Consider the following 17,460-nt stretch of genomic DNA (forward strand, 5'->3'; position numbering starts at 1 on the left):
GTAATTGTGAATGTCCATTGTTTGCAAGAGGCTTTTAGTTGCGTTTTAGGCCATTTACTTATTAGCCCATTTCTTTGGTTTATCATGTCTCACTTTGTTCATTTCAGTGAGCTAAATGCATCAGCTGAGTAAATATGTCCATTCTTTTCAGACATTTAGAGATCTATATGAATAATGATGTCCAGAATGGATATAGCACAAGTCAGTGCTTCCCACACATAGACTTTACTTGGGCTGGCCGCCCAAGTATATTTAATGACACATTTTTATTTATTTTTATTTTAATACTATTATTAACATCTGTTACACCTGGCTTAGGGATGTAACATAGTGAGGGAGATGACATGGCGAAATATAATCAAAAATAATATTTATTTAACACAATAGAAAATAATATAATCAAAACATCAGTATCAGTATGTTCAATCAGTGTGAAAAGTAGGTGAATGGATGCGGTTAGTCTTGTCAGTGATAGTGTATGGATGCGAAACAAAGCATAATGCCCAAATTGGAGTGCAGCTCTGGCCAACTGCAACAATGAACAGCGGCCCGACCAACTTTCTGACGGGGTATAAATAAAGGCACTGACCAGCATCAAATGCAACAAAGGCAAGCCCCAATCTAGAACAAATCAAACACACAGAAAAAAAAACAATGCAGTCTTAACAACATCCTTTACATTGTTTTGTATCCACCCAATAACCAAACATTGGTGATCGATTAAGTACTATAAAATCTTCTCTCGTTTACCTGTTTCTTTTGTGCGCAGGAGACCTTTCAAATCTCCCAAAGTCTCATGTGCTCGTCAGACCCACAGAGGCGCGCTTTTTTGAGACTTAAATTTGTTCTGCCCGGGTTATAAATCTCGAAAAATGTCCAGCATTCAACTTTTGTTTTCTATAGCTTGTATGCACTTTTGCAACACTTTTTTACTTAAGCCTACTTTCGCTTTGCTTCGCAACTGACTACGCGAACACAGTTACGAGAGCGAGAGAAACGTTAAATAGTTTTTTTATCTAAATGATTTAAAAAAAAAACTTATCCGTGGAGGACAAAATAAGTTTTCGAAACTGGCTGCAAAATGTATGTACAACTTTAGGAATAGTTAATTAATGCATTTGCCTTATTTAAATAATCTAAAGGTTTTAAATTTTGTAATTATGATTTTTGGGGATATTGTCTGTTTTTATGATGATGATTTGATAATGTTAATATATTACATAGGCTATTTTATATACAAATGCATTGGCATTAAATTATGTATTGTTTGTCTCATATAGTTAACTTTACGTGATTTGGTGTGTTTCAATTCGGCTACCGCCGCAAGTATATTTCAAATCTGTGGGAAGCACTGCACAACCTAACACAAAATAACAAACCATTGATTTGATAATCTTTAAAACAACACCACTTGCTTTTGCTTTTTGAGTTGTGGTACTTCTCTGATGACACCAGTTTGATGGCTTTAGCCACAGTATTCTTAACCATTCCTCTCTTAGCATAAGCTTTTTCTGAGGGAATGATGCACAAAAAGAAAGCCCCACCCATTACTCAATATTCAATTTTAGTTCAACTATTTTTATTATTTATTTATTTTTTTGTTTGATTACCCTTTTTTCTTTTAATTTGACACTTGTGTGTATTGTTCCCTAGGATGTGGTGGATCAGGATGATTCTTCAGGAGTCCCCTTCCATGTGGAAGATGAGCCATTTTCCTGGCCGGGGCCTAAGATTCTTCGTCTGCGCCGCACTTCTCAAGGCTTCGGATTTACTCTGCGTCACTTCATTGTATACCCACCAGAGTCTGCGATGCACTCCAATTTTAAGGTTGCCTGTCAATCAATTCAATATTCAGTTGTTCTGTATTTTTTGTAAGTGTTGTGTATATGACCATTTTTTGTTTTTCTATTTGTTTTAGGATGAAGACCATAGTCACAGAGGTAAGATATATTTTTAAGTGACTATCATTTATTTAACGCTGCTCTGCATTTTGTGTCTCCAATGACCAGTCCCCCTCCAATGCATGCAATGCATAAGGAAATCTGAAACTGGATGAAATGCCTTTCCAGAATTCTGTTTAGAACCAAAGGGAACATTCAATGGTCATGTCAAGGAAAATATCTAAGATTGATCACATGATTATGCCTTCCAATTATCGCATATAATTTTGGCACAGATGAGATGGGATGGGAATTTTGACTTAACATACAACTGAAAGTTGAATAAATCAGTTTGTCTTTATACTTAAGGATAGAAGCACTGGAATCTAACTATTTTGTTGTGGTAAGAATGGCAGTTTTTCTATTATGCTTGGGTATAATCTGCTTTTTAAAATAATGTGATGAAAAGAGGTGCGATTATAGGAGAATTTTCTCTAGGGTTGGGTATCAATTTCCCCGATTTGATTTTGATTTACAAGCTTTTGATTTAATTTGATTTTGGATTTGATAAATACAGTTTTAATCCAAGTAGTATTGATATTTCCAAAAGCCGAAAAGGTTAAACGTCAGTTTACAGATGTTAGAATAATTAAAAAAGAATTTAAGACCCACAAAAAGCCGAGCTGTAGCCTAATAATGTAAGCATTGTATATTCTATGTGTGAGTGACATCACAACTACGGCTGCACAATATAATATTTATCATGATTAATGGTTAATAATTATCATTATCATGATAATAGTATATGCAATATATGCAACACAGTCATGTGTGATGAGTTGCATTTATTTTATACACTGGTTGTTTTTTATTTTTATTTGATCAGACTTATCAGATAGGCCTTATTATCGCTTGCCCTGCCTCCCTAATAGTTGTTCTGCTATAGGCTGAAACTGTCCAAAGGTGAACCCAGAGCTGAAGATAAACACTAATGGCAGGAGTTGAGATGGAAATCAAAAGGACAACAGCCAATGTCAGAATATCTGCTCTGTGAGGTTTTTACTCATTCACAGTGTTTTGAGGACTAAATTTTTGCAACCTGACACTGTTTTTTAGTCTGAATTTGAAATTATTAGATCTAAAAAAAAATTACCTGTTTATTTTTAATATCAAACAAATAAATAATTTAAAAACACAGCTAATAAAAAAACAGTTTTAAGGGACGTTTTATATTATAATCACATTTCTCAACTACAGTATTGCATATTTTTCAAGTATCATGCAGCCTTATTCACCACTGTTACCTGGCTGCCAACTTTTTTTTTTTAGGTGGCTCAGCAAAAGCATGCTATTTATTTGTTGGTATTTAACAAAGTCACGAAAAATAAAATAAAAACCGAAATATCTGATCATCATCTATATTGTGTTTATTAAATTACTTTTGTGTTACCGAGGCAATGGCTTGCAAATTACTTTTGAAAGCTCCATTATCAGCACCACCCTGGCAAATGAAACCATCTGTACTGAATGGACTGGATCAGCAATAAATGAAACTGTTAAATAAACAGAGCTGCACTTAATAAATCTGAAATACTTCCACGCCACTGCCCTATTGTTTATAGGTGCTGTTAAAGTCAAGGGTTCAACACCTGCTTTCGCCACATATATATAGCAGTAAAGACTAATTATTATAAAGTCCATTTTAATCAGAGATTTATAAGAAATAAATGAAAATATTGATTCAAAACTTTTTGAGGGTCGAAATGGATTAGACCATTTTTTATAAAAACGATTAATCCCTGAAGCTTTAACTTTCACCCCTACTTTTTGCCGTAAGGTTAGGGGAGAACTGGGATGAAAGTAACGCAAGACGAAAGTAACAAAGCAAAGCAAATTTTCTCAAAGCCCTAACAACATTTGTTTTCCAGGCTAGAACAGCACATTCAGTATGCAACCCTTGATGGAGCTGCCAAATATCATGTGATTTCGGGATTATTTTTCATTATTACAAGTAGTGTTTCTCTTTTCATTAGGGATGTAATGGTTCACTAAAATCAGTTCGGTTCGATAAGACAGTGTTGTCACGGTGCCATATGTTTTTGATACAGCAAAAAAAAGCCCCTCTGATAATAATTTTTAAATATATCAAGTATGATCTCGTTTTTTTTATTTTTTTATTTTACTTTGAACAGTGATGAAGCTATACCTCTGGGTTTTTTTTCTTAGCAGCAAATAAAACAAATCCTCCTTTATACCCAAAATTAAAAAGCTCCTTATAAAAATTAAATGTAATATTGTAGTGGTTAAACAAATAAAAAGAAAAGAACAGTTTAGTTTTTATATGGAACTTTCAATAAATTAAGTATTTTTTTATTTTCAGAAAGATGCGTGTCCGCCTCTAGACAGCACAGATATGCTTTGATTTTACTGTCCCCTTCCATTTCAGTGGATCTGAAAGCAGGAATTATTGTCTGGCTGAAATGGGATTATGTAGGAATAATGTAGCAGGGCTAAATTACATTAAATTTTTTTTCTTAAAACCCGAGTTTTCCACTACCAATTGGTCTCATATCCACAGCTTAAAATGTACCAAATACGTCTGTAATTTGTTTTGCCCTGTTCGAATTTGTAGGAAGTGCCCCGCGAGTTGCTTGTAGTATGTGTGTTTCTAATTTTCGTCACACTATTTGACACACTGCCATGATGTCAACGTAAATGAGATAACATGTTCAAGTATTACCGCTTATGTACCTTGATACGAATACACATTTCGGTACACTGTTTTCATATGTCACACTAATGATCAATCTACCGGTTAGTTGGTGCAATATAAAATTCTTGAGTTTGAAATGTCTTGAGTTTTTCAAATTAAAAGTTAATCAGGTTTTAATGACAAGAGTTCCTGTGGGGATGAAAGTAACACTGTTATTTATGTCCCACTGATAAAAGACAAACCTTGTTTTTCACTTCCACATTAGAGTTTGCAGTGTTTGGATTTAGATATTTTAAAAAAATAATGCCTATTGCCAATAATAATAAAGAAAGATTCATAAATTGTAGAAAATGTTAACATTTTGCATTGTTGGATTGCATTTGATGGAACTGAAATTAAAGTTAAATATTTTTTTGTTTAAAAAAAGGACAAAATATATTTGCAGTTAGCATTAACAAGGTCATAGTCAGAATCATTTTAAATAAACAAGATTAAGCCTGTAAATCTAGCAAATAAAATATGTCTACTTTTGACCGAGGTGTTACTTTCGTCCCTGCATATGAGATCAAAAGTAACAATGTTTTGTTAAAAGTGAAGTTATATTGCAGTCGTTCTACATTGAGACAAAATAACACCTGGTTTTCTTAGACCACCCTTGTGAGTTAGTAATCACAGCAACAATATATTTATGCAAAAAACATTGTCTTTTTTAAAAAAAAATAGGTTTGTATTAAAAAATTGTACTTTCGTCCTTGCTCTCCTACACTGTTGAAAAAAAAACTTGCTGCCTTAATTTTTTTTGTTAAATCAAATGTTTTTAAAGTCACATAACTTGCATTAATCAAACTGACTTAAACTTTGTATAACTTAAAGTGAGTTGAAACCTGATAAACGTTGGTTTTCATGACTTTTTGTCATATCCTTTTTTTCAGTATAGGGTTAGGGGTAGACGAGCTAGAATAAAGATTGGGCCCATACGTGTACAACATTTCACACTTTATTTATTATTTATTTATTATTTAACACATTCTCTGGGAATTTTAAGTGGCGTCGTCTGTGTAAATAAGCACTATTTTTTTAAGTTTATGAGTATGCTGTGCACCTTTTTTTTTTTTTTTTTTGCAAAACTTTAATTTAATATAGAATTTCAACTCTTCATAAAATGCCTCTTGCCGCCTGTTTATTCATACAATCTCTTTCTATTCTAGTGCCCCAAAGGTGCAGTTGTTCACTTGAGCACTGGCTTTTATTCACCCCTATTACTAGATAGCTCTTGTGACAAGATTTAGCACAGCCATGTATAGCTGACAGAAATAACTCAGCCAGATTCCTTCAACTGCTCAACCTTTACCACTGTATGAACTTTTGACTTTAGTTGTTTGTTTAAAGATTGCATTATCATTGATTAATGAAAATTGACTAAACCCTAAAGTTTTCCATCTAAGGCTTACCCAGACAAGTATAATCCAATTCCAGACCCACTAAAAGATTTTAAAATTGAAACATGGGGAAAACTTATTCTTGAATGCAGAATAAGCTTGACAATTTTTTTTTTTTGCAAAAAGCCAAAGATTTTTGTGTAATACAGGAAGCTTCAGAGATGCATTTAAAAAGTTTGACTTAAAAATGCTTATTGCAGCTAAAAATGTCTATAAACTTGTTCAAAGACATTGCAGCTCTCAAATTATTTTTATCTTCATTTTGGCTTTCTTGCCACAGCAATATATAAACTTTTTCATTGCAGATAACAAACTTTATATTAATATTAATATCATTTTGTTTTGAATTAAAGTAATCATGTAATGTTCAAGGCATGCCAACGTATTACACTCAAAGCACAAACCACATTCTTGATAAAAAAAAATGTAAGAATATAAGGAAGTACCCACATCTGTTTGGATATTTATTTATTTATTTTTATTTTTTTATTGAGACCAGAAGATTTAGTTAGGTGCAGGACATAACGGCTCTGGAATGATCATGTACATACAGCTTTCCCAAAAGAATTCAGCTGTTATATCACTGCACAAATAAATTCTGTGACACCATTTTTATGAATAAAAATGATACGCTTTGCTTATACCATGCTTAAAAATGACATTTGCTCATTATGGAGTAGATGCTGATTGTCTATGATATTTGGTAGGAATGCTTCGATCTGGATTTTTACAGGTGATACTGAGTACCAATTACTAGTCATGGTGATTCGCCGATACTGATTACAGATTCTGATGCTTCAAGCTTTATAATGCATAAAGCACATTTCCCCCCCAATTATGACACTTACTGTCAGTGGAGATCTCACCTTACCAAAGAAAATAAAAGAAAAATGTTGCATACAAACTCTTAAACCTATCTCTTATAGCAGTTTTGTGTGGACATGTCATGGTCAGAAGCAGCTTTACAGAAAATATTACATAAAATAGTCAGAAACACAGAACTTCTAGTTTTTGTACATGTAAAAAGCCTTAATACATGCAAGACCATTCAAATATTCTGCTTTTTAACTAGTATCTAGTTTAAGAGTTCTAGTCTGTAATAGCAGCTCCTATGTTATGAACATAGCATGTGCACTTGGGATATCTTTACTGTGCTATTTGTCTAACCTAACAAATGTGAAGCTTAAAACATCATCGTGCCTCTCGCAATCTGTTCTGTTGCTAATTCGCTTTCATCTCCATGATTTCCGGGGTATTTTATAGTATTCAAAACACCTGAGATCGTTTCATGAGATTGGCGATAGAGGTGTGAACCTTTACTGGTCTCACGGTTCGGTTCGGTTACGATTATCATGCCTTCGATTCGGTTCAATTCGATATCTCGGTGCATCACGGTGCATTGATGATGCTTTCCATATACAGTGTTATATTTTAGAGGAGAGGCTATAACAAGCTGTCTGTATAAACACACAGAGACACAGCACCACACTGTCTCTCATTCAAACACAAACATAGACAGCACCAAAGAAACAAACACATACACACGCACACACACACATACACACTTAAGCCCTCGCAACAGGGAGAGCTCGCGCTGAGCAGAGCAAAAAAATGAAAAAAAAAAGAGGCACTTTTCCGACGATCCCTTACTGAAAGCTCCTCTCAGCGCGAGCTCTCCTGGCTAAACACATATTGCGAGGGCTTAAATAGAGCAGTGCTCGTAATGTCGAGCAAAAAAAAAAAAAAAAAAAAAAGAAAGACCGCTGTGAAACATAACCAGCTTTGTCTTTTTGTAGGAAACACACTTTAGATCTTTTTAAGGTAAGAGATTTTTGAGTTAATGCCGTCTATAACGAATGTGTGTCAGGAATATCGAAAACAAAACCAACTGAACCATGGTCATTTCTGGCGCCACCCTGGATATACAGTGCCCTTAGCATTTGCCTATGGTGCCTATGCCACGGGCCGGCCCTGAATTGGCTGAGTGTTGTAAATGCATACACTTTGGCAGACACTTATACTCACGCTCACCTCCCTCGCGACAGAGCACATAGAAGATAAATGACGTCAGGACATATTAACCGGTTATGATTATTACTGAACTGATACCAAATTGTCCACGTCTACATCGCGGTGGACCGAAGTAACACTTAATTTTAACACCCCTAATTGGCGAGTACCGATCGAGTCATAAAAAGTGATTAAGCGCCAAAATCGGCACCCTAGCATTTAGACATAGGTAACTTGAAAAGGCATCTTTGTATCATATCTTTCTTTTCTTTGGATATAAAGTAAGCAAGACTCTGCACTATTCAGGTGCATAGCATATAGGATGTTGGTTTATAAGCCATTTGTTTCCAAAAGGTTTGCTAGCTCATGGGCTGATCTGTAGCTTTTGATTTGGAAGTAAATATTCTTCTGGAGATACTGTTGCCCTAAAAAACTAAATAAACTAATTGTTAAAAAAACACTTACATATACCTTAGGAACAGTATAACAGAAAGTGTTTTAAAATCTTGACTTTTCCAGACTGCAGTAAACCTTGAAAACGGTTATCGTCCCATGCCTAATTGTATTATTGTTGCAGTTGTAATATAATATAAAAAGTTATGACTTATGTAAAAATATGACTCTTCTGCATTACATGGATTAAAACTGATAAAGATTTATTCTAAAAAAGTAGGTGGATTCAGAACAGTAATATTAGTATATAGAAGTCAGTAAATCACTTGTCCTTGTCTTTTACCTTTAGGGCGCATACTTTATTAATTGCTTTTCTTCATTTATGAACAGCAATGCCACACATTTAATTGACCTACATATTTCTGGGTATACTTTAGCTTAGAGAAATCTGGCATAACAATACAATGTGGAACATTGCAAATCAGCGCTTTTCCCATGTTCATATCTAATTAACTATAGCTTCTATAAGTTATGGATTTATAATACATTACAAGGAATAAAGATCACCTTATAAATGTATATGTATATATTTATTTAGTTAATTAGGAAAAAAATTGCGCACAAAAATCATAAATATTTTAGGCCTGCATGATATTGGAAAAATCTAACATTGCAATTTAAAAAAAAAATTTTGTGACGTACGATGCGACATGAATATAATTTCACTAGATGAATTAAAAAAATTATACTTGCTGTTTGTTCAAACTACTGATTTAAATAGAGCTTAAACAACATAATTATGGAGTTTTTTTTTTTTTTGGACAAATTAATTGTTTTTTGTTAAACACACTTCAATTTGTAAAAAAAAAAAAGAAAAAAAGAAATAAAAAAGAAATGTGTGGAACCCAGCATTTTTTACATTGCTAGTTGAATAACTGTTTGGAAAGAATTTATAATTTTAGATTGATTAGAATCATTCTGTAGGGGAGTGCATGAAACAAACATTTTACAAGCATAGATAAATACAATAGAGAAAAAGATACAAATGAAATAAGTAGTGTCTTTTTGTTTTTACAGGAAGTCTAAATGTATTCAGGTATGCAATAATTAAATAATTCAATGCAAAATAATACTGCATTGTCTTTGTTTTATTAACAATTGAATCAAATTAATCAATATTCATTTTTCAAAGTTACAAATGGTACATTTACTTAGACCTGACTGCTTTTAAAACCCTCACACAGTCACGGGGCTCAAACTAATCTATTATAATCCAGACTCTTTGCGTAAAGTTGCGATTTGACTGGTGTGAATGATCACAATGCGATTTCAATGCTGAAACAATATATTGTGTAGCCCTAATATATATATATATATATATATATATATATATATATATATATATATATATATATATATATATATATATATATATATATAGTGACCTTTTTGCTGTGAGGCGAACGTGCTTCCCACTGCACACTTGCATTTACCTATAATAGCTTAACCTAGCTCAAAATTCTTACGTAACTTCCCCAATGCTGCTCTTAGTTCTGTATGCAAAACACAGTCACTTACATCTGTGTACCAAATAGTAAAATGTATCATTTGCATGCTTGAGTAAGAAGCACTTTTTGTTTAAAAATGTAGTCACAGCTTGTAGTTTTACATTTGAAATGGTTGTAGCTTGTTTTTATTTCTTTGTGCACACATGGAATAGTTTGTCTGGGCTTCCCCATCCTGCCATGAATTGGACTGTATAAGAATGAGTCATTGTTTCATGTTCTCAGCAGTGGAAAGAAACATGAACTCTAGTGCACATGTTGCATAACTGACATGCATCTTTTCAAAAACCACAGAAGTAGTCAGTCTTTATAAAGCAGTCATTGGGATTATTTTAAAAAACATTTTTCACCTTTTCTTTTTCTTGTATGAATGTTTTTTTTATTTATTTTCTGATTCCCTATCAAATACTTTATTTGTAGTATGTTATTTGTTATTTGAGCAAAATACCGTCAAGCGTATTTATATTATGAAATATGCATTCATATTTTAGGAGAAATGGGTAGAAGTTTATAATTTTTGGAAACTGCAATGTATGACTTTGAACACAAGATGGTGTATTAAAACTGTACTTCTATTTTGATAAAAATGTGACCAGAGGTGTTTGAAATAGCATGCTAGCAAGTAGGACTGTGATTTAGGGAAAATATCTAATTGCGATTTTATTTTTTTTAGTCAAAGCTTCAGCTCAATATTCTGTATCATATCTTTTTATTGCTAAAATGCAGTGAGTGTTCGTTAAAAAAAGAACTGAAAAGACATTTATTTAAGTTAAACATTCATTCAAATTTGTTTATAATAATTCAGAAATGAAACCCTCATTTTTCTCTAGAGCAAACAGTAAACAAATAGAATGACCTTACCTTTCTGTAAACAAGTTGAACTCAAATTAGGGACGATAGTGTAGCTTATTATACAAGCAAAAAATAATAATAATTATTATAAAAGTACAGAACACTTGGCAAACTAACATGGCTGAAACTACTCTGAAATTGAACTTTGCTGTTGCTATAGATTGTGTGTAACTGGCAAAACTTTGTTGACTTTTTAGAAAGACACCTTATATAGCTGCCTTTTAGGTGGTGGTTGTTGTATTACCTTGTGCTGTGGCAACAATTCGTACAAACTACCTGTTTTTGTTTGTTGTCTATGGGCTCTATTTTGACGGTCCATACGCAGAGCGCAAAACGCAGGGCGCAAACGCTTTCAGGGCGTGTCAGGACGCGTTTTTGCTAATTTAAGGACGGGAAATCTGCCTTGCGCCAAGGCGCATGGTCTAAAAGGGTTGAGTTTATTTTCTTAATGAGTTATAGGTGTGTTTTGAGAATAAACCAATTAGAGTCTCATCTCCCATTCCCTTTAAGAGTCAGCTGCGTCGCGCCAAGAGCGCATTCGCTATTTACAGGACGCAAAGTAAGTCTAAGTGGAAAAAATGAGCATTTCACAAGCAAACAGTTAACAGTTAACAATTTTTTAACAGAAAACTGTTAAACAGAGCATCTACTGCGTGAGAATGAGAGATAATGGAACTACTTTCACTTTCGCTCTTGGATAGGGAAACCTTTACGCACAGACATCAATTAGCCTATAAATAATTAATTTCGTTTGTTAAGCGCAAAGATTTGTTTCAAAACTATTTCTAAATTCAGTTCTAATTTCTAGCAAACGAATAAATGAACAATAATGACCAAGTGTGGTCAAAATACTGAGTTATTTCCAAATACACCTGCCATGCCCGATATGGTCTTAAACTTGACAGGTGTGCAAATCTAAGCCTGTTTTTAATAAAACAAATATAAATATGGATATAATAAATAATACTGCTAATAATAATAACATTAAACAAAAGCAAATTGTTATGAATGAACTGAAAAAGCCTCCCGAGATGAAGAAGACGACAAAGCAGTGATTTTCATATTTATGTAGGCTAGAAAATAATATGTTTTGTAATATTTTAATCCTTTATATTTATATCCTATATCTATTCTTATTATATCCTATATATATCCTTAATATTTACATTTTTTTCATATGTAAAGATATTTGCCTATTGCTCTCTTGTGTGTATTAAGCAGTGCGTAAGCAAGGCACACCTCTGCGCTGGAGTTTAGACTGGGTTAGTTTTGGTCTAATGAAAAATCTGTTATAGTTTCTCAAAATAGCGACTCGCCAGCAGTGCGCCTCAGAATGCTTTCCTTTTTAGACCAGAATACCTATGGGCGCACAAATGAGCGCTAATGCATTTGCTATTTAAACAGCGTAGCACAACGCCTCAAAACGACTCTTGCGCCAAGCTGAAACTACCAAAAGACTATTGCGCCGCGTCTTGCGCCACACTGCGCCAGGTGTATGATAGGGCCCTATGATTTTAAAACCAAAATATTCCCATATTACAGATGTTCTATTTTTCTTTGATATTAATTCATCTGTTAATGCTTCTGAAGCAGCAAATGAAATCATCTTACTCGTAAGCGCTTTCATGTTTGTTTATTTTTCTATTGTAAGCACTCTGCATAGTTCGGTTGCACAATTCTGATTCGCTAAAAAGATCGTGTGCTCACTTAATTGGAAAGTGGTCAGGGATAATTTAATTATTTATAATTTTTATTTTAATACGTATTTTTGAATTTTTCATATCGCATCGTCTTGCGCTTGGCTAATTGTAACATTTCAAATCGTGATTGCAATTCGATTTCAATTAATCACACGTCCCTACTAGCAAGCATACTATTCTTTTCTACTATAGTATTTTGAGATGGGCACTCTTTAGAGTATGCAAACTGAGTTTAAATAGAATGCCCCCTTGTATGACATTCTTGAATTAACTGATAAAATTCTGCATCACAAACTTAAATTTTTTTAATTTTATAAATGTAACTATAGTGTTCCAAAACTATTATTGGTTGACCTTTTTTTTGTCTTAAAAGTCGTTATGTTAAACTTGCGTCATATAAATTTTAGTAGATCTCATACTACATCTAAACTGTGTACTATTTGGTGCTGCTGTCTGTTCTGTTTGCACTCATTGTTGATATTCGTTTTTTCACATTTGTGATGAGTGAATATCTTGCCTCAGGCTTTGACGGGTTGTAGTATCTCTATAGGCAAGACCTAAAGCACAAAGAAAGAAACACACAGTTGCAACCTGTTACACACAGTCATGTCTGAGGTCTGAAACCATTACAGTTTTATGACGAAGATGTCATCACTCAGTATGGCACATTATGCAGTTACTGAAATGTTCTGGATGACCTTCTTGTGTTATTGCACTTGTCCTAATGTGGGATCAGTTTTCTGTTCCTAAACACTGATTTTTATGTGTGCACTGGCAGCTCGACTACATTCCATTATTTAATTTTAATTTAAAATTTTTCTTAATTAAGGCTGAAAGTATGGCTAGAAACATGTTTTTGTTTCCTAACTTTGAGGATATGATAGTTACATTTAGGTTTTACATTTAACATTTAAAATTACAATAAAATTTTCTGATTGATTGTTTTTAATTAAAATATATATGATCCATTGTTGTACTTTTAGTTAATCATAGTAATGGGTAAAACCATGTACTGGATGTAAAGGGAGTACACTTGGTCTTAAAGTTTTAAAACTAAATTTTAGACCTTAAAGTCTTAAATTCACTGAAATATTGTGTCTTAAATTATTTTAAACAGTTCTTAATTTTGCTTTGTCCAATGAAAGCTACTCAGTTGGGCAGGCATCCATCTGATGACCAACAATACATCTCAATAAAATCTTATTTTTTATATTTCAAGTATTTTTTATTGCAAACCGATACAGTTTACAACAGCTGTTGGATGGGAAAAAACGATTACACAATTCTTCATGATAATACTGGGCCATTAAAAAAATCTTTAGTCTTTAACCCTGTATAAGTCAAAAATGTAATTCCTAATGGTCTTCAATGGTTTTTAAAAATTATTTGAACTGACTACTTGAGACCAGCAAAAAATCGGATATTGCACCTTTTTGCTAGGGTCAGACAGAATCTGTCGAATTTTTTTGCTGTATCTGCAGAGAATTTTGTAAAAAATCTGTGGATTTATTTAGAAAGATTTTAGCAGTTTCGTAACTAAAACATGTATATGAAATTTGAAAAATAATACTTTTTAAACTTTTATTTGTAATGTTTACAATGCAAATCCAATTAGATGCACTTATTTGGCAAAAGCAAGTCTCTCATGATTATAAATCTACTAAAAGACAGAAAATATTACCTTACAAACTGTATTATAAACAAATCACATGAACATTTTAATATTACTTTAATTATATCACAATAATATTAGTGAAATGAATTTCAAAACTGAATTAATATAATTTTACACCCATTTACACAAGCAAATACATAACTCGATAAGCTAAAAATCTGTGGATTTCTGCGCACGCAGTATCCATGTGGGCCTTATTGCCAATAAAAGGATAAGTTTAATAACACCGATTACTGTAATTATTTATTCAATTCTCCTTTAATATTCTACATTATCTACATTAGTATGATAATAAATTGAAAATGTAAATCTTACAATTCTGTTATAATTTCAAATATTGAAATATTTCAAACTATATATATATATATATATATATATATATATATAATATAATATATATATATATATATATATATATATATATATATATATATATATATATATATATATATATATATATAAATATATATATATATATATTTAAAATGAATAAAACTTGTGTAACTTTCAGACTACTGTCTTGTGTTGTGCATTTGTTGGTGCATTTACCACCACCAACTGGAGAGGAGTAAGTTTACGTTATTTCTTCACTGCATTAATTTCAGTTGCACATGCTGTACACTCTTTTGTCCAGCACGTGGCGCTAAATACACCCAAACCACAAATCTTGTCTATGGATGTTTTTGTTACAAAAATGCCTCAATTTATTGCAGGAATTTTATTTAATTATTCATTTCAGTCATTGTATGATTTTGTCAAATACAGTTGATGATTTAGGTTTGCTAATGATTCTTACTATTAGATTTTATTGCAGTTTTTTGATGCAGTTCCTTTAAACCTTTAACTTCAATAATACAAACACAAACATGTCTGGTTAAATTGTGATTCTGACACATTTCAAAACAAAAAGGTTTTAACTCAATTATTAATTAATTAATTATTTTATTTATTTATTTTTATTAATCATAACAAATGGATATGAGGTCAGCCTAAAAACCCAAAACTTATATAGAAGAGAGTCTCTGATATGCATCCTGTAACAACCAGTATGGATATTCTGTATATTTACTGTGTAAACAAACTACCAAACCAAGAATTTGTGAATTAATGATGTTGACTGGTCTCTTTTATATTTTTAGATTTGTCGAAGAGGGATTGCATGCTGACATTAAATGAGATTTTTCATTTTAAGGTTATCAGTGTCAGACTTTGTATTTTATTATGCAAATCAGAAAGATTTATTTGCCATTCAACAGTTTAAAACAATGCTATTTACCAAATAAGTATCACAATGTTGTGGAGAGATTTTTATTCCTATCAGTGTAAATAGATGTCATAACTGTCATCCTTAGGGATTCAGTAGTGTTAGTTGCTCACTATTAAATCTATCATCTGTGTTCTGACATATTAAGTCAGAATGAAGCCAAGAATAGCGCTTCCTAAGGGTCTGAAGGATGTCTCATCGAATGCTGGGTCACTTCCAGATATAGCAGCGGCATTTCTGCTGTATTGATGGGTTAAATGTTTTATTTTGAAGCTGGTGAGATTAAAATATTTTTGCGGCTCAATCTTGTGACTGCTCGGTTGTTTCCTGCACTGGTTTGTTGTGATCTGGGCCACTCGTACACACTGCTGCTTTTGTTGTTGCCAGGGAGACCGCGGAACAGACTGGAGCCCATGGACACGATCTTTGTGAAGCAGGTCAAAGAGGGAGGGCCTGCTCACAGTGCCGGACTCTGCACTGGTAATTATTATACCATCACTCCAAATAGACCCTACTTTGCTGTTGTATATCTGTGTCTGATAATCTAAAGCCTGATAATGGTGATTTGTCAACAGGGGACAGGATAGTGAAAGTGAATGGCGAGAGCATCATTGGAAAGACGTACTCGCAGGTCATAGGGCTCATCCAGAACAGGTTAAGAGTGTGCTGATGTCATTCATTGACTTTAAATAATGCTTGTCTGATTGGGCCACTAAATGTTTTGTTCCTCTTCCAGTCATACATTTCTGGAGTTGTGTGTTATGCCAAAAGATGAAGATATACTTCAGCTGGTAAGACTTTTTTTGTTGTTGCATAAATTAAGATTTTAGAATTAATTAGTTAATATGTACTAGGATATATTATTATGACATTTTCTGCTCCAGTTTTAGGGAAATTTCTGCAGAAATAGTGTATATCCTTAATAGGCACAATGTGGCACAGCACTTGTTGATAAAAGTTGCAGGTGTCGAGACAAATGTTGGATGCTTGGTTCAACTGTGTGCCAAAATGTTCAGAAACACAACCCAAAGTGAAAATGTATTGGTTTAAATCCTGCTTCAGATGGATATTTTTTTCCATTATTACCAAGAAAAAAATCTACCAAGCCACATTTTATTCCATATTACTTGACTACTTTAAAAGTGTGTATACGAGAAGATATTTATTATCCAGTTTAATCTGAGGGGAACCAAATTCCAGATTGTGTGGGTTCAGTCAGATTTGTTGTTATATTATGTTATATTTAGAAGTAATTCTGTTTAATAAAATGAAATCTTTCTGAATGTTGTAATCAAGGAGTTTAGTTTGATCAAAATAGTCCCAGAAAAGAGTCACATTAAATATCAAACCACATAAATGCACCTTTACAATCATATATGATATGTCTTGAAGTTCTTAAGTGTTTTTTCAGATGTTTTTATAGGGCTTTGAGATCCGTAGCCAGGAGTAGTTGGAAAGACAAAGGTCCAGAATTTGTTTCGTACATAAACTCATTTGTCCTATTTTGACTGCTATGCCATCATAAATTGTAAAAATATCTCATAGAAGAAGGCTTTAAGAGCAAGCGCAATCAAATGACAAAGTCCCTTTAAGGCATTCTATAGTCTTTGCTAATAATTTACTGTATTCTTATAGTGGTAAATACAGAATACTCCTTACAAGTAACTTTTATTCTAAAGCTTGGACTTTAATTTTATTTAAAAAAAATGACCAATAAAAAGGTGTGAAGCACCAAAAGATCATTTTGAATCATATTAAAGTTAATTTTAATACTAGCTAGGCTAGTGTTGTTATCTATGAATTTTTAAATGTACTATTTTGCAAGAGAGGCTAGAACATTTTTTTGTGAAAAAAGAATCAATACTTTCACTAGGCTGGCTACAGGCCTGGCTGTGTATTTATTAAAGCAATTAGGGGCTGTTTTAGAGACTTGCGAATATCTGCAAGGTCTGGGCCGATTTCCAAATAT

The 17,460-nt window shown here is 32.9% G+C and overlaps 1 protein-coding gene across 9 annotated transcripts in view; it reads left to right on the forward strand.

Annotated features, from left to right (window-relative positions):
• Positions 1 to 17,460, forward strand: part of arhgap21b (Rho GTPase activating protein 21b) — a 97,298-nt gene that overhangs the window by 39,824 nt on the left and 40,014 nt on the right. For all 9 annotated transcript variants that reach the window (XR_015478277.1, XR_015478278.1, XR_015478279.1 and 6 more), the window contains exons 3-7: positions 1,654 to 1,827; positions 1,919 to 1,940; positions 15,879 to 15,971; positions 16,067 to 16,145; positions 16,228 to 16,282. Coding sequence is in view for 4 of the 9 variants with exons in the window: in XM_087240491.1 (XP_087096617.1) it covers positions 1,654 to 1,827; positions 1,919 to 1,940; positions 15,879 to 15,971; positions 16,067 to 16,145; positions 16,228 to 16,282 (423 nt within the window). In the remaining 5 variants the exon portion in view is untranslated. The remainder of the gene's footprint in view (positions 1 to 1,653; positions 1,828 to 1,918; positions 1,941 to 15,878; positions 15,972 to 16,066; positions 16,146 to 16,227; positions 16,283 to 17,460) is intronic.

The sequence above is a fragment of the Danio rerio genome, chromosome 2, assembly GCF_052040795.2.
Source record: "Danio rerio strain M-AB ecotype USA chromosome 2, GRCz13ab, whole genome shotgun sequence".
NCBI lineage: Eukaryota > Metazoa > Chordata > Actinopteri > Cypriniformes > Danionidae > Danio > Danio rerio.